General features: G+C 47.2%; 1 protein-coding gene and 1 long non-coding RNA gene across 9 annotated transcripts in view; both read left to right on the top strand.

The window, feature by feature from the left end:
• Window positions 1-47: 47 nt before the first annotated feature.
• On the top strand, window positions 48-5,423 carry LOC110341064. Of its 5 annotated transcripts, none has more exons than XR_005873951.1 (3): window positions 48-297; window positions 418-741; window positions 969-5,423. It is a non-coding gene; the product is annotated as an uncharacterized LOC110341064 (long non-coding RNA). The 5 variants fall into 5 exon arrangements; XR_005873947.1 differs by having other exon boundaries at window positions 48-511; window positions 630-741; XR_005873949.1 differs by having other exon boundaries at window positions 48-741; window positions 969-1,054; window positions 1,737-5,423.
• A 1,226-nt stretch (window positions 5,424-6,649) lies between these two features.
• Cfap92 (cilia and flagella associated protein 92 (putative)) overlaps window positions 6,650-23,192 on the top strand; it is a 43,735-nt gene continuing 27,192 nt past the window's right edge. Inside the window, exons 1-8 of one of the 4 annotated variants that reach the window (XM_040738580.1) lie at window positions 6,650-6,768; window positions 7,346-7,630; window positions 11,040-11,227; window positions 11,869-12,073; window positions 16,891-17,037; window positions 18,231-18,303; window positions 19,406-19,527; window positions 22,959-23,108. In XM_040738580.1, the coding sequence (XP_040594514.1) occupies window positions 7,366-7,630; window positions 11,040-11,227; window positions 11,869-12,073; window positions 16,891-17,037; window positions 18,231-18,303; window positions 19,406-19,527; window positions 22,959-23,108 (1,150 nt within the window). In that variant the 5' untranslated portion in view covers window positions 6,650-6,768; window positions 7,346-7,365. Of the gene's footprint in view, window positions 6,769-7,246; window positions 7,631-11,039; window positions 11,228-11,868; window positions 12,074-16,890; window positions 17,038-18,230; window positions 18,304-19,405; window positions 19,528-22,958; window positions 23,109-23,192 lie in introns of those variants that run through there. The other 3 variants (XR_005874153.1, XM_040738579.1, XM_040738581.1) reach the window with 3 other exon arrangements.

Here is a 23,192-nt window from a genome sequence, read left to right as displayed (position 1 = left end):
CTCTCGGCCCAGAGGCGCCTTTAGGCAGCCGCCCGCGTCCGCGGAGGGAGGGGCAGGGCGGCCACCGCCAAGCCGGAGAGGCGCGGGACCCTGTCCAGACAGCTGCGTGGGCCGTGCAGGGCATCTGTGTTTGTCCCGGTTGGGGGCGCTGGAGCAGCGTGCTCTCTGGGGCTGTAATGACCTTGACCTGCGCTCCCCATCATTCCCCATTCGCATCCCCATCACTGTAAGGAGTCCTTGGATCAGTTCTGTTGCTCTCCCAGGCCTTTTCGACTCCTGCTTGGATCCTCAGTCATGGTGCTCTCCCGGACTTCCCAGTCCTTGTCCCGGCAACCTGCCTGGCGTCCTTTGCTCCTGGGGGTGGAGAGGCCTCGTCTCCAGACTGTTTTCTAAACTCCCCCTCCCCCATCTAACTAGGACAGAGGAGGAAACAGACTTGGAAGTAGACCAAGTAACGGTTTTGGTGAGAGGAAAGTGGTGGTCTACCACCGCCATCTTCAGGTTCCAGGAGGTGACTTCTCGCGGGCTGGGATGAGGCAAAGGGTTGTTTGGCTACCATTTTCTCTGAGAGACGGACGACAGGCTGCTTCCTCTTGAGTGCTAATCGGCTTTTCCTTTCTCTTTCACAGAGAGCTGTGGTGTTGGCTTCACTTGCCTGCCATGGGAACCTTTACCCAGCCATATTGGAGCAAAAGTCAATTCAGCGGCCCCTGGCTGTTAGAAAGGCAGATGTTGTCTTGTGTACGTCTCTGATTTTAAATGTTAAGTTCCAGTTGCAAAACATCGTTTTTGTTTCCTCCATTATAGCCTCTAGACCAGCACTTTGTCCTTTGTTCTACCCATTCTTAAACATGTTGTCCAATCACCTCAAACCGGAAAGGTTTGGGATAATGTGTTTTTTATTATTATTATTATAAAAGTAGTGGCAGAATAGTTTACAGCAGTTCCATTTCTTGCTTCTATCTTAGAAAACCGCACGTGCAGCCATGTCTGTTATTAACGGCTAGGAGCTGATGTTCATCAGTGGCCCAGTCAGGACAGATCGTCAAAGAAGGTGAATGAGCAAACACCCTGCAGCAGTTTTTGTGAATGTTAATACATATGTGACTATAACAACACTACACGAAATACTACTAGATGTTTTCTGCAAAGATGCACACAGGGAACTGTGTAGGAGGTTAGTGCAGCTATAAACAGATCTAGTGGCTCTTTCTGGTGACTGCGAATCTTTTGCTTTCGGTATACTGGCTCTTTTGCTTAAATGGGGGATTGCATTTTAAGGCATACACATCAACAGTGTTTAGTATGTTATAGTTGTCTAACCACAACTACAGCTAATACGTCAACATTTCCACCCCCCATCTGCTGGCACTCTAATTCTCTTTTAGTTCTGAATGGTACTCCATTGAGTGGGTAGACCACATTTGATTATTCATTCATTAACTAATAGGTGCTGGGGTTTTACTGTTGTGAGTGATCCTGCTATGGATATTTTTTTTGGTATGAATTCATGTAATTTACTCTCTTTGGGGCATATACTAACGAATGGGTTGTTTGCTGTGCTGGTTTCTTTTTTGTCAACTTGACAAAGCTGGGATCATCTAGGAAGGGGGACCATTGACTGAGGAATTGCCTCCATCAGATTGGACTGTGGGCAAGTCTGTGGGGGCATGCCTCTTGATTAATGATTGACATGGGAGGGCGCAGCCCACTGTTTCTGGTACCACCCTGGGCAGGTGGTGTTGTGCTGTTTAAGAAAGTGGCCTGAACAATCCATGTAGAGCAAGCCGGTGATCACTGTTTCTCCGTGGCCTCTGCTTCCGTTCCTGCCTTGGCCTCCCTCAGAAGCGTAGTGTCATCTGTAAGTCAAAGAACCCTTTCTTCCCCAAGTTGCTTTTGGTCTTACTATGTATCATAGCATTAGACAGCAAGCCAGGACCGCTGGGTCCTGTGACAGTTTGAGATCTTCTTGTGGAATGGCCCATCTCTTTTCCAAAGAGGTCTCCCTGTTTTCACTGACACCAACGGCACACCATGTGACTTACAGTGTGCTGAGCGATGCAGAGAACATCAGCCTGTACACGCTCTGTCGCAGTTCCTGGCGCCAACCCTTTCTTCAGTCCAGTGCCAGCCAGCTCCCCATCACTGTAACAGGTACCCGAGGTGATTCGAGAGGCTCACTTTGGCTTACAGTTTGCTTTGGGGCTGTGGTAGCATGCATGCATGCATGCATGGTGGAGTTAAAATGCCATACACTTCTCATGGAGGGAAAGAAAAAGGAGAGGATGGGACATGAGACTGTCCTCCTCAAGGATAGAACCCAAGGGGCATGCTACTGGGCCTCATCTCTTGAACTTTTTTTTTTCTTTTATAGGATTTATTTATTTAATATGTGGGCCAGGAGAGGGCATCAGATCTCATTATGGATGATTTTGAGGCACCATGTGGTTGCTGGGAAACGAACTCAGGACCATTGGAAGAGCAGCCAGTGCTCTTAACTACTGAACCATCTTTCCAGCCCCTCTCTTGAACTTTTTACCACCTTCAGATAGCAGCACCCTAGGGACCAAGGTTTTCACACACAGACCTTTGGCAGACCTTGCAGATCTGAACCATAAGACTTCCCTTACCCAGGCCCTGTATCTTCCTCAGCAGATCATCTGCCTCCTGCATGAAACAACAGACCGTGGGGGGAGGAGAGCTGCCTGATCTGCTCACTGGAATAGTGTTAGCACACTGGGAGAGACAGACTTATGACTCCTGTTGCAGCTGCCTTCCCATGGTTACCACAGCAAATGGCATCGTGCCGTGTTGCTTTTCCTCTGCTTTGTTTTGTTGCTGTTCACAGATGTTTTGTCTTTTATCGGTGTCTGAGTTTTAAAGCAATCCTTATATCACATCATCTTTGAGTCTCATCTCCCAGCTTCAAAAGGGAAACTACCTCTAGCAGGCATCAGTGGGCTTTGAATGTCTTCTAGCCCAGTGATGTTGGAGCCCCTGTGGTTCCAGATGTTGGTAGTGGAAGGTATTTCCTGCTGGACCATGAAGACCTGGCCCTGGAGCTTAATGTGGGCATTAAAGCAAGTGTCTGGGATGTGTTGGAGTCCTATATTTGCAGATGAGCCTGGTTTTATTTCATGTCTGTTTTGAAGGCTGATAGCTCAGCCTAAGATACCACATACACCATTCCCAGTCCTGAGCTGGTAACTGCTTTGCTAAAGGACTCCTTCAAACTGTAGTTTGCCTGGGTAAGTCAGTATTGAAAACAAAGCTTTTCAGTTTCTTCCCATAGAGCTGCTGCCCAGCCTCCTGTGGCTTGGGGGGGGATTTATTATAATGGCGTGCTGTTAGGCCTTGTCTATCTGTGGGCTGTGTTACTAGGCACCCCTGAAACAATCCCACTTGGATCCAGAAGGCTTTTGTTGGAGGTTCAAAGCGTGTAAACTCAGAAGGTCTGTGGTTCCTTTGTATGTGCTGGGGGGTGGGATGCTTGTGGGGGAGAGTTGAAGTCCAGGCAAAGACGCTACTTTTGAAGTCACTTCAGTATTGTTTGAGCTGCTTCCAATAGTGTACTGTTCAAAGTGTCATTGCAAAGTCTAGAAATACATACAGACACAAAAATCACCCAAAATCCTGCCACCACAGTGTATTTGTGATGTATTTATTCTAGACCAGTCCTTGTATTGTGGCACAAAAGAATTTTTGGGGGTTGATAGAACTGCTTTGTAGTGGGGCTCACGACACATCTGTCAGGACACTTTGAAAGGGTAAAGTTAGCATTTTGTAAATTAAGAGGACAGCAATTTGCTCATGAATCTACGATGTAGGGAGGGAGAGCTTGGGGGAAACTGTTTCTGCTCTATGTAGTGGCAACCAGTATGCTTATAGGCCTGGGGGCTGACAATGGCAGTTGGGTGGGACCTGACAGGACAGCTCAGTGCAATCCTTGTGTGGCCATCTATACTTGCTGACAATACGGAGGCTATATTTGCAGATGAGGCCCCAGACAAGACAGCAACAGGTTTGTAGGAGCTGATTTCAGAAGTCACATGGTATGACTTCCTATGAACTTTATTGGCTGAAGTGGGTCACACGTGTGTCTGACCACTGGATGCAGGGAGTATGGACCGTACAAAGGAAGACGAGTGCGTGAGAGGATGTCTGAACGATGGCATATCTTCAGAAAACACAATGCCACTGGTCCTTAAGCTCTGTTCCTGGAGAATTATCCCTGAAGGCCTGGAGTGAAACCGCAGAACATTAACATGTTGTTGCTAGCATTACTATTATGCTGGGAATTTAACCAGAGCCTGGCATATTCTCGGCAAGCTCATCACCTTGAGCTACATCTTCTTTTTAATTTTTTTTTTTGAGACATGGTCTCCCTAAACTGCCCAGGCTGGTCTTGAATACATATTGTGGCCCAAGGTAGCCTTGAACTCACAATTCTCTTGGCTCAGTCTCTTGAGTAGCTGGGATGACAGGCCTGTGCCACCCAGCCCAGAATAATCATATTTTTGATGCATTCTGAGTAACACTGATGTGCATTTAGGATGGGCTTTGGCCCTTTGGCCTAGACCTATGGCCTCTTACCCTGAGCCTGCGGAGTATGGCCGCTCTCCTAGGTAATGTGATCCAAGACACTTTGAACTCTGTTGCCAGACCACCATGACCATATGATCTTACTTTCCCCCACTCTCTCTCTTGTGCGCGTGTGTGCGTGCGCGCGCGCACACACACACACACACACACACACACACACACACACACTTAACTTCCTGGGAAGGACCTGCTCAGTTTGGCTGTGCCTTACCACTGAGATACCCCCACTTGCCAGGAGCTGATGTCTGATGATGTGAAGGAAGAAGGCCAGACTTAAAGTAGGATTTGTGGTGAGACTTGTTCCTGCTTTTCTTCAGGCTCCCTACTATTTAATTAGGCAACTAGTTGCTATTCCCAAGTATCTTGAGATGAAAAGAAAGGATAAGGATGCTTAATTCTGAATCAGAGCTGAATTTTCCAATTGGCTCATTGTTTTAAGGACATATGGGCTCTTGGACATATGAGTGCTGCAGGCCTCTGCACAAGTAGTGTAAAATTCATTTGTGTACTGCCCTGACTGGCTTCTCGTGTCAACCTGACACAGAGTCATCAGAGAGGAAGGAGGCTCAGTTGAGGGAATGCCTCCATGAGACCCAGCTATAAAGCATTTTCTCAATTAGCGATCAATGGGGGAGGGTCCAGCCCATGGTGGGTGGTGCCATCCCTGGGCTGGTGGGCCAGTAAGCAGCCCCCCTCCAAGACCTCTGTATTAGCTCCTGGTGCCTGTCTCCAAGATTGTGCCTTGTTTGAGTTCCTGTCCAGACTTACTTCAAGGATAAACAACAATTCTGTGTAAGCCAAATAAACTCTTTCCGCCACAATTTGCTTTTTGGTTATGATGTTTTGTCACAGCAATAGAAACCCTAACTGGACATGCACTTAATAATAATTAAAAAAATCGCTGTTTAAATTAAATACGAAAGGTGACAGGTGGAACCCGGGAGCCAGGATCCCATGTCTGCTCCCTGGGGGTGGTGCTGTTGAGCTGCTCTTGCTGTGTGATGGCTTCAGGAGCTGCTCTACCTCAGTAACTTTTTGGTCTTTCAGCCCGTGTGTATTTTCAGCATGTCTTAGGTCACAGAGTACAATCTCCAGGATGCTGGAGGTATGGGCAAGGTGAATAGGCTTTCTTAAAAGGGGCTTGCTTCCCTTCAGTGTGGACCCCTGACAATTGTCCTCCAGGTTTAGGTTTTGTCTTGATTTAACCCGAGAGTTCCATTCAGTATGCCAAGTTCTGGAATGTACCATCTCATCTGATGACCTAGAAAAGTATGTTCTGGGAGGCTTGGGACTTGGTTCCAGCTCCAGCTCGGTTGAAATTCTGCTCTTTCAACTTCAAACATTACCCAACATTACATTAGCTTTGGTTTCCTCTTGAAGTTCATCCCTGTTCCATCTGGCCCTCCCACTGTGGGTTGTTCCTCTCTGGCTCAGGCCACTTGGTGTGCCGGGGTCTTCCCGGTCAGGGGCAGCTGTTGGGGTGCTTAGCCAGGGTGCTTCGGTATGGGTGGGCTTTGTAGAGGAGTGCAGGCTTTGGTGGCCAGGAGTCTAGATTTCGGGCCAGTGCTGTGATGCATTTGCGGTGGGTAGAATGCTTCACCCTTGTAAGTCTACCCTCATCTCAGGGGAACAGAATTTTCACGATACCAGTCCCAGAAGCAGAAAATCTAACGAGAGCGTTTTGGGGTCTGAGTGTGTAGAGACAGACCATCACTTCTTTTAGCTTTATTTAAACGTGGAAGATGAGAGTGGGTGGAGCTCAGAGCGAGAGTTTTTTTTTTTTTTTAAAGTGTTGGGTAAATGAACTAATGGGAGAAGGCAATAGCTTTCTGAATCTGCCTTTCACCTTTTTGACTGGGTGGTGCACCAAGGCCTCACAAGTGTCAAGAGAAGCCCCTCCTCGCCCTCTTGCCCCCGTAGGGAGTTCCTGGTTGAAAAGCTCACACTCCTCCGGGAATGAATACCTTCAAGAAGATCCCCAGAGCCTGGGGGCAGGAGCCGAACTCCGCTGGGCGAAGGAAGCCCCGCCCCCAGCCGTGGGCTGAGGTCTCCTGGCAACCGCCTAACAAAGTTCCTTTAGGATCTGCTACCCTTAAGCGCCAGTGCCCAGCTTCCCTGATTAGAGAGGCTGCAACTGTGCAGCCCGTGCAAGAGCCCTACTCACAGGTAACCCTTGAACTTGGGTTCAGCCTCTATTTCACCTCAGTCGTCCCCGATCCCCCAGGCACTGACTTCCTGTGAGCGGGTTCTGTGGCTTGAAACCTGAGTGATGTCCCAGCCAGAGCTCTTTGTGTCTCCCCCCAGGGCATCTTGCTAGGGTCCAGTGTGTACTGGGCCGGCTCAGTTCCCCTATCTGCAAGTGGCCTGAGGCCTGTTCTGCTCTGGGGCCACATCCAGGACCTTGCCACAGCCTCTTGAGAGGAGTCAGATCTCCCATCTTCCCGTGCCTCCTGGGTCGGCAGTGAATTAGATTCACCTGGGTCCTATGCCAAGAGCAATCACTGGTCCACTCCTGATTTCTGAGAGAGGAGTAGCTGGACTGAGGTCGGAGAAACATCGCCAGTGCCAGCTGCCACTCTCTGGTTCCTTCACCCATTCCTTCTCCCCAATTGTGGAGCGCTCACTGTGCAGCAAACCTCCACTGAAGCCTGGGTATTGGAAATGAGACAGAGAAGGAACCGACAGGGTGGACCTTCCTGCACCGGGCAGGTTTACTCCTGGGGCCTTCTCTGTCTCCCACCAGGACTGTTCTGGTGCTGCAACATGTCCCTGCAGGCCTGGGAATGGGAGGAAGAGGAACGAGTAAGCATGGGACCTGCCTCCTCCGCGGCTAGTGCTTACCAGTCAACAAGCGAGTATGAGACAGAGGAGTACCCGAAATCCAGAACCCCAGCCCAGGAGTGGGACTCAGATGACCAGTTCAGCAGCCTGCGATCCTCGGAGGGGCCTCCCTGCACCTTTGACCCCGATGTGCCCCAGGTTGTCCCCTGCAGATTCGTTATTTCACTGGCCTTCCCCCCACAAGCGGGTAGGTGCTAAAGCACAGCTTTCCTGAACTTCTGCAGGCAGGACACTACTGGCTTCTTCTCCACCAAGTCCCCTCCCATGATAGAGTGGCTGGCACCAACTGAGGCAGATGTCAGAAAAAGAACAGAAAATTCAGGGGGGCCCAGCTATTGGCTAGGCTTGAAAGTGATTGTGTGGCTCACTCAGCACACTCGGGGGCTCTAAGAAGTAGGTCATATTCATATTCTCCCCCCCCCAGCGTCCTCTCCCCTCTCCCTCCCTTCCCCCTCTCCCTCCTCTCCCCTCTGTTTTTCCATTCCTCCCTTTCTCCTCTTCCCCTTTCCCTTAGCTGAACAATTTTGCACAAGTTAAGGCTTGGCTCCCACCGGCAGTAGGGGTGCATGCTTTTAATCCCAGAACTCAGGAGGCAGAGGCAGGTGGATCTCTGTGAGTTCAAGGCCAGCCTGGTCTACAGAGCTAGTTCCAGGACAGCCAAGGCTACAGAGAGAAACCCTGTCTCAAAACCAAAACCAAAACAAACAAGCAAAAAGCTTGGTTCCCATTACCCAATACCCTTCTTGAAACACATCCCAGATTCATTGAGTAAGGTTTCTGGAGTCAAGAAGTATATCAGCAGACACAATAAGGGCCCCACATTTGCTTATTGTGAATGGGAGCCATTATTTTCCTCTTCAGGGTGCCAGTCTAGGATGAGCACCGGACAAGTGGCCTTCCTTCCTCTGTTCTATATGTCTTTAGTTTTACTTCTTGCTTGATGGGCTAGCCCAGACACTTGGCTTCCTTATGGGCAGGCCTGTGCAAACAGAGGGCAAACCTAGTCTGCGTTGGTTTATCTTGATTACCAACTTGATGGGATTCAGAGTCGCTGTGGAAACAAACCGCTGGCTTCCTCTGTGAAGGGTCTTCTAGGTCAGGATAACTGAGGTGAGAAGGCCACCTCTAAACGTAGGCAGCCCTGTTCTGTGGGACTGAGTCTGGAAGTGGATAAAAAGGAGACAGTGAGCTGAGCACTAGCATCCATCTCTCTCTGCTTTCTGGCTGCGGGTGCATGTGACCATGCTCCTGTGGTCATAACTCCCCGTCATGGTGGACGGCATCCTCTGGAACTGGAAGCCAAAAAAAGGACCTACCTCCCTAAACTGCTTTGCCGGCATCTCACAGCACTGAGGTTAGTAACCAATGAACAGACCACAGTCTCGGGCTGCCTCCCCGTTATCTTTCCTGCTAGAACAAGTCACAGGGTTCAGCTAGGGATGGAAAACCGTGCTTAGCTTGTGATCCTTCGCCCCTTCCTCCTCCTCTTAAATACCCCCATTCGACCGACTCTTCTCCTTGCAGTTCTGTCTTGTTAGGTATCGACCTGTTTATAATTGTGCTATCTGCTTGGTGATTCAAACCCTCTGTCACTGTGTGGGTGTGGGGACCTCCTCTCTCCACAGGTGCTTTTCTTCTTCTTTAAATCTTGGGCCTATTGGTATCAAACAAAAGAAACTGGAAAAGTTATCTGGCCGGAACCAGCCAAATGGAAACTGGTGCTCAGCTGACTGACCTTTGACCTGCATGTCCCTGCAGCACACTGTAGACAAGCTCTTCTTATTTGATCATTTTCACTCAAGGGGATTTGCAGAACTCATCTTCAAAACTTAACAAAACCTTTGACACACTTCTAGCTGGAAACATTTCTAGATTCATTATTTCCTCCTTTTCTTTTTCTGTTGTGATACATGCCCTGATAAAAGCTGCTTTTTTTTTTCTGACTCAGTTCAAGGGTACAACCCATCATGGATGCAACTCCCAGTGTCTGGAGCTCTCTTCTAAACTGCCTAATACTAACTACTATGCCAACACAGGCTTGAAGCAGTAGCTGCTGCCTGAGGTTGAAGACACAAAGTCACAGAACTTCCCCTTGGGCTGTTGAAGGAACAGTGGTAGTGTGTCTAGCATGTTCAGGGTCCGAACTCTTTCCCAGTGCTGCAAAACAAGACAAAAACAGCCAAAAATCACCTAAACAAAAACCTGAAAAAATGAAAAAAGAGAAACAAACAAGAACTCAGAACCCAGAAACAAAAAATAAAGGGAAAAAGAGTAGCTTTAAGGGTTGCCGTACTTTAGGGTTTGGGTGATAGCATACTCCTTTAGTTCTAGCACTCAGGAGGCAGAAGTTGGTGGATCTCTACGAGTTTGAGGCTATCCTTGTCTACGTGGTGAGTTCCAGGCCCAGCCAAGACAACATAGTGATACCCTGTCTCAAAGAGAGGAAGTAGAGTCTATCATATTTAAATTTTTTGTTCTCATTATTTTTTTGTTCTAAAGATAATTATAATATTTGGATTGATATTTATGAAAAACCGGGTTCATACTGAAAGCCCTTGGAGGCAGGAGGGTCACTTGGGTCCAAACCTGAGAAACTTGCTGAGATCTTGTCTCCAAACAAAACTAATTGAACAAAGCATTCTCAAGAGTATGTGGAGTTCCAAAGCGCCATCTTGTGGTAGGAAAAGACCCAACCTAGAAGGTTCCTTTAAGCTCCTGGTGGACTCTGGTGGTCCCTTGGGTTCTGGCTGAGCCTGGATTCACTTCTGTGTCTCATCAGCCTGTCTACTTGACATGGGCGACATCAGTCTGTCTGGATGTCTGCCATCTTGGCTCCTGCCAGATTCTGCTAAGAGGCCGTGGGAAGCAGGTTCCTAGGCAGATGTTCTCAGGGCCTTGTTCATGTGCCTACCACGTTGTCCTAAGATTTTGGGGTCTGGTTTTGACCTGATTCTTAGGGCTGGGCTTGGAGTGAGATGGGCCAGGTGGCGAACACAGGGGCTTAAGGAGTGGCCACGCTCAGAGCCACACCCTTCAGCTTTGCACACATGGTGTTTAGTCACGCACTGTCTTCTGCTGAGCTGGGTCCGAACCTTTTCTCCAAGTTGATGGATAAGAACATGGCAGTCCACAGCACCCCCACAGCACATATGCTTTTTGGGTTAGTCAGCTTTGTCACAGAAAAATACCAGAGATGCTCAACTTGTAAGGAGGGGAGGGCTGTTCCAGCTCACAGTTTCAGACCTTGACGACTCGGATCAGGGTTACTTGGGGCCTGTCACCAAGCAGGGCATTATGGTGGAAGTGCTTGGGGATGAAACAGCCATGGTGGGGGTGTGGGGCAAAGACAGACAGAGGGAGTAGATGCTGGTACCCCAGTTTCACCTCTGGGGATGTACTCCCTCTGACCTAGTCTCTTCTTATGAAGTTCCAACTCTTAGTTTCTACTACTTCCAGTAATGACACTGACCAGGAACACAGGGGCTGTTGGAGACATTCACAAACTACAGCAATATTTCTTGCCTTTGGGGAGCTGTGGGCCTAGATCTTCTTTCCCAAAGGGTTAGAGCAAGGCTCATTAAATTTGTGTCTTCTAGGTCAAAAGGGAAAAGCTACAAATTTCAGTGATAAAAAGAAAACCCCTAAACCAGACAGCCGGGCGGCAAAGTCTCGTCGATTCTACCACATTGAGTATTTTTTCCTGCCTGATGACATAGAACCCAAAAAGGTTGATGTCGTGGTGTTTCCTGGTGTGGCCAAAGTATTTCTGGAGTCAGGAATAAAGGTGTGTGGTGTGTGTGTGTCTTTGCATGGAGTGTCACACTAAGGATGCAGAAGGTGCCCCACTGACCTACAGCTGACACAATGGTGGAGCGTTCTAGATGTGTGGGATCCTGGGTAACCTTCTGAGTGAGATGCAGAATGGACTTGCAGATGCAATTACAATGCTTCTTCTTTAGATGTCTTTACCCTGTAGCTTCTTGAATGTTTCATCAAACAAGGTTTTTGTTTTGTTTTACTTTATTTTTTAAGTACTGAGCATTCATTGTAAGCCCTGAAATTTCTTTCTTAGCATGTGTATATATACGTGTGTGTGTGTGTGTGTGTGTGTGTGTGTGTGAATGTGCATGTTTGAGCACTATTCCAACATGCATGCACACATGGAAATTCCTGCAAATGGCTTGGCTCTGAGCCATTGCTGGGCAGTAATCACCAGGGACATATGCATACATTTTCTTAGGTTTTAGTTTTCAAGGAAATGGTGACCCTGACAGGGACCCACTTCCCTACTTCCCTGGGATTTAGAGTTAGGAGAGAAGCAGACACAGAAGCCATCGAGGCCAAGGGTGCCTGCCATGTTGTTGTTGGGGGCAGGCTATGGTTTGGTCCTTCATTTCCTGCAGTATCTGAATGGTATTTACACAGACTGTGAAACCATGGCAAGAAGAAGACAAAATCTGGGTGTCATGGAGCCAAACTTTTAATGTCAACATGACAAAGGAATTGTTAAAGAAAATGAATTTCCACAAAATTACTTTGAAGCTCTGGGACACCAAGGACAAAGTTTCTAAAAAAGTCAGGTACCATCGGCTGAAGACAGCTGCTTACGTAGAAGACCCAGAATCCTTCGGTAAGTCAGGTGTTTTGATTGTATTTTATGTGCTTCTGGCAACTTAGGTTTTCTCACTACAGTTTGGACATATCTAGTCCAGAAATCTAAAGTCTGAAATGATATCAAGTTTGATACTTTTTGCTTTTTGGTTTTTTTCGAGACAGGGTTTCTCTGTATAGCTTTGAAGCCTGTCCTGGAACTCGCTCTGTAATTCACAGAGATCCGCCTGCCTCTGCCTCTTGAGTGCTAGGATTAAAGGCGTGCGCCACCACTGCCAGGCAAGTTTGATACTTTTTGAGCACTGACACAATATCTCAAGTGGAAAATTCCACAGCTGAAGTCACATGACAGATCATGGTCAAAACAAAGGCTCATCAAAGTACCTTGTAGTGCCCCTCCAGATGATGAAGGGAGTGTTCACACAGCAAGAAGGGACCTCCTGGTTAGAGTTGGGCTTCTTCACCTAAGAACCTTCATTTGTGTATGAGAATATACCAACTCTGAAATGAGGTCATTTAACATAGGGGGTTTTAACTCTGTAGCATCAGAGTAAGAGCCAGTGTTCCTCTGTGCTCTCATCTGATAACCTAGCACACAAACTGCTTTCTGTTTTGGGTGTGCCATCTGTCCAGGACACACCTGGGAGCCATGGTTGTGAGCCATGGTGTGTCTGTGTACTTGTACCTCCCTTACTTTGGTGGCCTTTTGTTCCGAGGTGAGTTCCCTTTCATAGCCTATCTCCCCAAACTGATAGTACATGTTTATGCAAAGGTAAACAGGGATACCAAGAAACAAAAGAAGGGTTTTGCTTATGTGTACATCTTAGTGGTAATGGGCATGTGTTGCATGTGTGAGTTTCTGGGTTCTGTCTCGAGTTCCAGGAAAAGAAACAGACTGTTAAGAATTCCACCTCCTCCAGCTAGAGTGGTGGCTCAGTTGGCAAAGTGCCTGCCATGGAACTGCGAAGAACCAAATCTGACCTAAACCTCACAGGAAGAAGATAGGTTTGGTGACGCACACCTGTAACCATAGTTTGAGGAGGTAGAGATAAGGGTTCCTGGAACTTGTGACCACCAGACTAGCCAAACTGGTGAGTTTCAGGTCTAGTGAAAGACTGTCTCAAAAACGAAGGTAGAGTGGTATTGAGGAAGATCCTCAACTTCAACCGCTGGCTTCTGCATGCATTCTCACCCGCCTCCAAACACAAATGCATATACACAAATGCTACCTCTTCAGGACAACATACTGATGTCTCTATGTAGCCCACTTCAGAGGGGTTTTGCTGTTGCAGTAGTGCTGGGAGTGGAGTCCAGGGCTCGTACATGCTAGGCAAGTGCTCTACTGCTGAGCTATCACCCCAACAGTTTTTGTGCCTCTCTCCCAAGTTTACCTTGGGATAGGATGTTACTAAGTTGCCCAGGCTGGCCTGGAACTTTTGATCCTTGTGCTCCGGCCTCACTAGTGCTGGGATTACAGGGCTGTACATCACACCATAGACCTTTACTTGTGTGACTGCACCAGTGTCAGATTCTTCTGAACTTCCCTGAAACAGCAAGCAGAGAGGGATAGAGAGACAAAGGCTGTGATGTCATAACCATCCTGTCCCATTTCCCCCTTATCCTAGCTGTTGACTATAGGCAGGCTCTTTTTTTTCCTGAGACAGGATGTGGTAGTTTGAATGTAATTACCACCATAAGCTCATAGGGAGTGGCACTATTAAGAGGTGTGGCTTTGCTGGAGTAGGTTTGGCCTTGTTGGAAGAAGTACGTCACTGTGGAGACAGGCTTTGAGTTCATATATCTGCTCAAGTCAAGCCCAGTGTCTCAGAGCATTTCCTTTGCCTTGTGGGATCATGATGTAGCTCCTCTACTCTCACGTGTCTCTCCAGCACCATGTCTGCCTGCATGCCACCAAGTCCCATCATGGTGATAATGGACTAAACCTCTGAACTGTAAGTCAACCTAATTAAATGTTTTCCTTTGTAAGAGCTGCCATGGTCATGGTATCTCTTCACAGCAATAGACACCCCAACTAAGACACAGGGCTTCTCTGTGTAGCCATGACTATCCTAAACCTCGTTCTCTAGACCAGGCTGGTCTCAAACTCACAGAGATCCGCCTGCCTCTGCCTCTCTAGTGCTGGATTAAAGGATTGCATCACCATCATCCAGCTATAGGCGATTCTTGAACATCCTTCTCCTGTCTAAAAAAGGAGAAATGAGTGGTGGCCATGACACTAGCGTGCTACAGGCAGGATGGTGAGAGTGGCCTCCTAAGACTCATGCAACAAGAGAGAGTGTGTGTTATCCTCGGAGAACTTAAAGATTGGAATGGTGCTTCCAAGGAGTGGATGCTGGGTAAGAAGAATGGATGCTGGTGTAAAGAGAATCTGCGCGCGGGGTGTGTGTGTGTGTGTGTGTGTGTGTGTGTGCTGTTTTTGTTGTTGGCTTTCCGATGGAGTCACCCCAACTTACAGTGGACTGAGACCACCCTTGAATGGAAGTGGGAGTGACAGAATCACATACTAGTTTTGCGTGACTGGGAGACTTTGACTTCCCAGGTTGCCTTCTTGAAGGCCATTTGGACACCTCAGGTTTGGGGACTTGTCATGTGTAATCTTTTATTGGTACCCTGAGCATTTGGGCCAGGAGCTTTCTGGCCATGGGCTTTCCTGTGGGTGAAAGAATGTTTAGCAGTATCTACCCTATGCACAAGAATCCCTTCCCACATTGCCAGGTGTCTTCAGTGGGTTCAAGTCACCACTCACCGAGAACCACGGATACAAATCTAAACTCATACCATAGAGTTTCTATGGGAGAAAATGGGACCAATATATAACTCATGTCATTCAGACAAAAGGAGAAATTTTTTTGTTCTCAGGATGTGGGCTAGGCTACTGGCTACCTGCAGGTGTCCTCTGTGTGTCCCAGGGCCTGGCCTGAGCTAGAATTTCTGGTCCATGTCTGCCTACCAATTAGAGCAGTTTTAGGGCTGTGGCTTCAGCATGGCCTGGTGAAAGGGCCTTGAAATCCAGTGGGCCAGAAGGAAGAGGTTTGGACCCCATAGGGTGCTTGGAGTCACAGCAAGAGCTTTTCCCTGAGCTCTGTCACAAGCCTTGTATTCCTACCTTTTGTTTTAAATAAAAAAATTTCCCATTAAAGGAACAGTATATAAAAACCAGTTAGAAATGTCTAGGAAAAAGGAGGAAAAACCGAAATCTTGTACAGTGTCTGTTCAGAGATGGTCATTATTGATAGCCTCCTTGTGGATCTGTCTTTTGTCACCTAAAGATACCTAGTAGACACCTTACTTCCTGGGAGTATAGACACGCCCTATGAGGTCTGCCCTGTATTGCAGAAGGGAGGACCTTTGTTTGGCAGATCATGCACTAAGGGTCAGTGCATGTAGTAGGGTGCACTGACCTACTACCTCTGCAGTAGAGCTAGCCTTTGTGCTTCCCCGTGCTCAGCTCCTTGGATGTGCAGTGCTGGTTGAAAGCAGCATCATCCTTCAAATCGACAGATGCTATGGGAGCCTCTCCTATGCTCTATTCCTGAACCTCCTCTTCCAGCACCTGCTTCCTACGTAGTGGCATCTTGCCTTGCCAGTGAACTTGCAGTAGCGGCCACACCCTTTGGCCATGGTGACCTGATTTAGGTAGAGGGGGAACGGGGCTTGCTCTTTCTTGGGTTGCGAAAGCATGGGGAGATCAGAGACTGCATTTTCTGGAGCAGGGAGACCGTGGTGGTTATTTACTCTTACCTGTGTAAGCCTTTTCCTAATAAACACACACTTACCACTTACCTCGGGTCTGGAGAACTCATTCCTACTTGACTAAGGTTTTCTGGAGCTCTGCCCCGAGGCTGTCTGCCTCAATTCTCCCTCTCTTCACATTGTTCTCCCATCCTGTTCTCCTCTTTCCTGCTGCCAGGGCCAGGGTCTCTTCCTCGATCTTGGTGTTTCACTGAAGGCCTTTTAGGACTTGCTCCCTCAGGTTCCACTTTTCTGTTGGAGCACCCACACCCTCACTCAGGACATCCAGCTCCTGGCAGGGCTTCCTTCTGACAGCTGGCCATATCTTGGGGAGGGGGATGCTCTCAGTCCTATATCTTTCTCCCAAAATTTTTATCTGCCTTTCACCAATGAGTCAAATTTAACTTCTTTTTCACTTCTTTCTTGAAGTTTCCATGATTTTCATTTATTCCCCTACTCACTTATACATTCACAGTGTAGTCATGGAGTGCTTGACATGAGTGGGAGGCTCCATGCTGTCAGAGGGACTGGCCTGGGGGTGTGACTCCCTGGCTGGGAGCAAGGAGTGCTTGTGGGCCTGGTTCTTCTAAGGCAGTGGTTCTCAACCTTCATTATGCTTTGATCCTTTATGACAGTTCCTTATGTTGTGGTGGCCCCCAACCATAAAATTATTGTTGCTACTTCTTAACTGTAATTTTGCTACTTTTATGGATCATAATGTAAACATCTGACAAGTGGGATTTCTGATATGGTCATGACCCATAGGTTGAGAACCTCTGTTCTAAGGACCCTGACATGGAAAAGTTACTTAAGCACCAGGCTCCTCATGTATATATGAGGAACATGGCAACTCCTTCCTTGCAGTGGAACCCTGAGGTCTGTGGCATAGCACACACAGGTGCTTGGGGAGCTGAGGTACAAGCACTTGGCCCTAACAGATGTGTGACTGAGTTTCCTAGTATTTGATGGCAGTGTCATAGATTATCCTCTTGTCCTCTGCTGTGTGTTGATGGCAGGTGTCAGAGGACTGGGTGTGGTAGGTGTCCAGCAGGCATTTTTGATGGATCCATTGTCTCATTCCAGAGGAAGTGAAACTTTTGGTTTTAAGTCAGAAAAGGTTGTCTACAGTTGCCATTGAGAAACCCAACGTTGTCCTCGAGGAGTTCAAAGAAGAGAATGCACCAGGTGACCAAGAAAAGGCAGAAAAACACTTGAAGTCTTCTCCACAAGGTGAGGAGTGATGGCTGTAGACACCTGAGCTCAGCACTGTGCTGAGAGACAGGCCAGTATACATCCTGTGGCCATCCAGGCCCCATTCCTGTGTCTCTAGTTGACTTGATTTTGATGGCTGGTTCTACTCCCTTGCCCCGCCCCGCATTCTCTCCCGGCTTTTCTTTCCCTCTTTTGATTTTTTTTCAAGACAGGGTTTCTCTGTGTGGCAGCCCTCACTGTCCAGGAACTAGCTCTGTAGACCAGACTGGCCTCGAACTCACAGAGATCCACCTGCCTCTGCTTCCTGAGTGCTAGTTTTAAAGGTGTGTGCCACCACTGCCTGGTCCCTCTTTTGATTTTTTGAGCCAGGGTCTCACTAACTTGGTCTAGAACTTGCTGTGTAGGCCAGTAGGGCAGGCTGGTTTTGAATTTGAAATCTTAGCCTCCTAAATGTTGGAATTGCAACTGTGAGCCAGCATGCAACTGATTTAATGGATATTTGTTTCATGACTTAAAAACAAAACAAAACAAAAAAACCAAAATATAACAATAAATTTTGGGCTTTGGAAGTTAAGAAGATGCAGTCACTATAGAAAAGTGTAAAAAAGTGGGAAAAGAATTTATGACCCCATTACCAATTACAGCTGGTGAGACAGTTTGGTTGTTCTGTTACATCAAATTTCTCTGTTTTTGTTCTAGAACTCATTTTGTTTTTGTTTTTAGCATATGGGTTTACCCAAGACACACACACGGCTTCTGTCTTCAGAGGGGGTTTCTGTATTATCACAAGCCGCTCCTGTGCCCTTAACAACTTGGTATAAACTTCGATTGTGGTGACTATGTAGTATTTTTATCCAAAAGGACTGTAATTTGACTAATCATTCCCTATAGTTGGGAACTTGAGAGTCTCTGGAGTGTCCTCAGCATACCACAGTGCATTGACAGTATAACGAAGCAGACACTATCACATATCATAGACCTTCCCCCTTCTTGGTGGGTAGGGTTCCACTCACCTTTGTTTGTGCAACAATTGGAATTAATCTGGTATGTGTCCTTCATTCATTAAGAAACCCTGCTTTCTGAAGGCCGCTCACTGCGTTAGGCCTTTGCTAGCAGATATGCCCCTGAAATGAGCAGGGCCATAGTTTGCTGGGAACTAGCACAGAGTGGAGCTGGGAGACTCCTGGTAATGTTTGGTTCTCATTAAGCAGAACCCGAAACTGCTTCTAAGAACGGTGAGGAATGTGAAAAGACAATCAAGATGGAGGACCCTTTTGCGCCTCGGTAAGGAGCGCTGCTTACTTGGTGTCGGAGTAAGGCCCCTCCTCCCTGGCCTGCTCTGAGGCATTATATACTTTTTTTTGCTGGTTTTGGTTAAGGGGGGAGCTGAAGCAACCAAGGGAAAGGGAAAGACCTGGGAAGGAAATGGAGCTGCTGCGGCTGGGCACCCCAGGCACAGGCTACGGCGGGAGTGCGTTTCTGAGACTGACCCTCCATGTTCGATGGTTTGACTGTCAATCCCCACTTTCTGCACAAGGCATTGAGGGCCTCCAGTGAGTTTCACAAAGTCAGAAAGCCAGAATCTGGGGCAGCCAAGATTCCAGCCCCGTAGCCTCAGTCTGTGTAGTCTTGTCTAGAGCTTCCAGGAAGTCACCGTCCTGGGTCCTCAGACAGCCAAGCTGGTTTTGGAGAAGGAAATGTGGAGAATGGAAATACAGCTGTGGGTCTGGGGTGCTATGAGGAGAGCCAGGATCACATGCAGTAAGTATTGGCTTCCTCTGCTGGGTCTTCTTTGGCGACAGTCTCTCTGCTGCTTGGCTAGGCTTAAATTCTCAAGCTGAAGCCATTCTCTTGCCTCAACCTCTGGAGTATGGGACTAAAAGTGCACGTAGTCATGTCTAGTTAACAATTTTGATTTTTAAGTATTGTTTTTCATTGAATTTACATACTAATTTGAGAATATTGAACTTTATTTGACATTACCACACCCATGATCATGACATATCCTTTTACTTAACGTGCACCCTCCTTATAGATTTTAGTGGAGTTAATATTCACTTCCGGTAGATGTTGTTGATAATTCTTGAAAGTTCCTAGATGCCTCATAGTTTTAGCTACTTTAAGAATATATTATTTTTCTTCACATTTTCTAGTGGGTTTGAACCTTGGTTATGCAAGTGTGGCCCACTATGTCTCCGTTACTAGAGAGATTGGTAGACTTCATGAATCCCAATCTGCCCAGGCTTCTGAGGCATACTCCACATTTGACAAAGTCCCTAGGCCATTCACATACATACATTTTAAAGAAGAAAGTAAAAACCAATGAGTAAGATATGTCACCTGTATGCCTTTTCTTCACTGTCCTATCTTTGTGAGAATTTTCTAGACGAACCCCCACAAAAACACCTGCCTCTTTGACTGGAACAACCATGATGGAGATCAAGGAACTCATCGAGAGAGAATCATTGGGCAGTTTAACAAACATGTTAGAAAAACAGAAGTCTCAAAGTAAGTTATGATGGGATTTTGACATTTCATAACATAATTAGACTTGAAAAGTTATGAAATATTTAAATTTAAGGTATTTGAATCATATTGTTTGGCATCTGACTAAGTGTTAGATACTATACTATATTATATATACTTTCACTTGCCCACCCACCCACCCACCCATCCACCCACCCACCCACCCACCCACCCACCCACCCACCCACCCATCCATCCATCCATCCATCCATCCATCCATCCATCCATCCATCCATTCATCTATCCATTTGCCTGTCTGTCCATCTGTCCATCCACTTACCCACAGAATTTTGTTCCTTTTCACTTCACCAATAGTTTTGGATTCCTGGTCCATGCACTATGCAAATGTAGACATGAAAATGTCTGCTTTCTAAAGGGAACTTCCCAATGAACAGTTGAAACGCTGTGTGGTAGTGCTGTGTTTGGGGGTGGGTTCTGGGTTTTGGGGTTCTGGGAAAACTCCATGATAGACAAGGGATGGTTTTTTTCTTGGAGAGATGAAGGGTGCAGTATCTTATGTCATGGGCTGTCTAATACAAAGCATGAAATCATTGCCTGTGGAGCAATAAGAACCCTCAGAAGCCATTTGTCTTGGTTGAGGTTTTTTTGTTTGTTTTTGCTTGTTTGTTGGTTTGTTTTCCAACTCGACACAAGCTAGAGTCATCTGGAAAGAGGGACCTCAACTGGGAACATGCCTGCATCAGCTGGCCTGTATGCGAGCCTGTGTGGCATTTCCTTGATTAATGATTGATGTGGGAGGGAGTGCCGTGCCTTGTATAAGAAAGCAGGCTGAGCTAGCCAGGAGAGCAAGTCAGTGAGCAGCATCCCCCACTGCCTCTGCTTCAGCTCCTGCATCCAGGTTCCTGTCAGCTTGAGATCTTGATTTGGCTTTCCTTGACGATGACCTGTGACCTGTTCAAGCCCTTTCTTCCCTTGTCTCTTTTGGTCATGGTGTTTTATCGGAGCAACAGAAACCAAAGACACTGCACAATCTACCTGCTCATTCTTAGTCCGGGATTACTCACCAGAGTTTTGGTAACCTGGTGGGTGAAAATTGAGGCTTCCCTGAATGGGTTGCTTCACCTTAGTCCTGGGCAGCTGCTGAGGTTATTTCCTTACCTGCCAATCATCTGTTGTTTCCCAGGGCTACAGAGGAAGGACTGAGTCCTGCTCTCGCCCAGATACTGGAGGCACAGCAGCATAAGGCTCTCTCCTACTTTGGAGGTCCTGAGGCGTGGTCCCCACACTCATATTTGGTTACCTCCCAAGTCCTCCAGAGGGTTCTCTCTTCTAGAAAGCGTGTTTTCAGCATTTTAGTGAGGGTTTTTCCAATCATTCCTTTTATTTTGAATGAATAGAAATTCACAGAATAAAACAACTATGTGCCACAATTTAGGGTTTAATATTTTCCCTTATTCCACCATTTCTTGTTTTTTCTATGTATGTATGTGTGTGGTACCTGTGCATATGTGCCTGCATGTGTGTGTGTGTGTGTGTGTGCACGCGCGCGCATGCGTGCACACATGCATGCATATGTGGTTCCATGAATGCCAAAGTATACATTTCGAGGTCAGCAGGTTGACCCTGGATGTCTTCCACTTTTGGTGGGGTCTCTTTTTTTCTTTGTGGCTACATACACCAGGATGGCCGGCTCCTGGGGATTCCCCTGTCTCTCTCATCTCACAGTGGAGCATTGGAAACTACAGCTGTGTGCTGCTGTGTCTGACTTTATGTGGGTTCTGTAGATTCAAACTCAGGTCCTCATGCAGATGGGGCAAATCCTTTACCCATGGAGCCATCTCCCTAGCTTATTTTTCTTTTTTTAAGGAACAAGCGATAACAGATGCAGTGCAAGTGCTCATGGCATCTTGCTTTTTGAGGGACATACCTTTCTTGTTTCCTTCCTTCAACCCATCCACCCTTACATGTTCAGACTACATAGTGTTTTATTCCTGGGAGGTGTGGAAATTGCTCAATGGTCTCCAACACCTTACTCATTTCTGAGGTTTGTCCATGTCTACATATGTAAGGACACTGGCTACTTTCATTCTGACTTTTGCAGAACTCCCTGTCATATAGATATACTACTACCCTTCTGTCAAGGGACACTTGAATTTCCCAAGTGCCTTGCTATCCCTGACACCATGGCAGTGACCACTATGTTCCCATTGCTTGGGAGACTTGTGGATAACACAGTTGTCTGTGCCTGGTTTTGGTTGTTCTTGTCTAGGTGGGGCTTCACTGTCCTGACAATCTGTGTTGAGGGTCTCCCCTTCTCCCCACTCCCAGTGCTCAGTCACATTGGCTCTACACCCTTGGTTTCCAGTGTGGCTGTCCAGCATTTTAGAGGCTTGTGCAGTTCCAACATTACGTGATCTGCTAATTGTGGATGTCAGTGGTAGATGACCTTCCCAGACAGGGTTTATGACAGCCTTTAACTTCACTTGTGGTGTCTTGCTTTGTGTGGAAGTTATTTCACTACCTCTTTCTAGTTTATACTATAGTTAACACCTGGGAAACCCTTCCTGGTATGATGCCAGTGCAGGTAGGCTTAAGAGACCTGTTTGATGATTCTGAAGTTTATTCTTGAGTTCATTTCAGAGATGGTGTGGGATAGCCCTGCAATTTCCACTGCTTAAAATGGTCAGTCTCTGCCTCTTGCTGAAAGTCCCTGCTTTTCTGCTGTTTTGAAATGCTCCCTCTGGCTCCCATCAACTCTCCCATGTGTGTACCTGAGCCTGTGCTTTCTAGACTTTTCCACTGGCTGTCATGTTCCCCAAGCTAATAGCCTGTTCTGTTGCCCGAGACCAACCTGAGCTAAGCACTTCTACTTTTTCAAAGGGAAGGTCTCATCATGTAGCCCTGGCTAACCTGGAATTCTCTACGTAGACTGAGATGGCTTCAAACTTACCTTTGTGAGTCCACCTGCCCCTGTCTCCTGAGTGCTAGGGTTAAAAGCATGCACCACCAGGCCTGACTGAGCAGAGCATTTTACTTTTTGCTCCTGTTCTCTTCCCGGCACACTACTGTCATTAGATGGATGAGGTAGCTGGGGTTAGAAGCCGCTCCCCACTCCTGTAGGAAGGTGGAACTGGGTTTGGAACTTAGCTCTGTACTGTTATGTGACTGAGTGACATAAGCAGTTGGAGCACTGTATAGTGTCATCACCATGGTCTCATACTTAGTCTCAGAGTAGTTGGGGACACCTTCGCTCTGTACCTGCTAATATCCAATGATAGTGTATCACCCAAGGCTTGTATCACCTCGGTTGTGAGGAAGAGACAGCAGTACAAAAGATAACCCCCGATTTCTAGGAGCTTCCAGAATCCTTCTGATCTCTATCTCATATGTGAATGCACAATACCGAAACATGGCAAATCCCTTCTTAACGTTTATTTCTTTTGGTTCTAAAGTTAAAGGGAAAGATTCAGAGGCAAAGAAGAAAGCCCCAAAGAAAATGAAGAAATATCAAACAGAGGAGGAGGCAGACCCGAAGCTGGCGGCTGCCCCCTGGAAGCCCAGCATCTTCTCCATCCAGCTGTCCATCATGCCACTCCTTGCTGGTAGCTAACATGTGTAGAATGTTCACCTGTGAGACACTTGTGGTGACTGAGATCCTGCTGTCCCTCATTTCCTCCTCACCGTCA

This window comes from Mesocricetus auratus, unplaced genomic scaffold (genome assembly GCF_017639785.1).
Source record: "Mesocricetus auratus isolate SY011 unplaced genomic scaffold, BCM_Maur_2.0 Super-Scaffold_100676, whole genome shotgun sequence".
Taxonomy (NCBI): Eukaryota; Metazoa; Chordata; class Mammalia; order Rodentia; family Cricetidae; genus Mesocricetus; species Mesocricetus auratus.
Note: the sequence above shows the minus strand (reverse complement) of the source record. Positions and strands in the feature narration are given on the sequence as shown.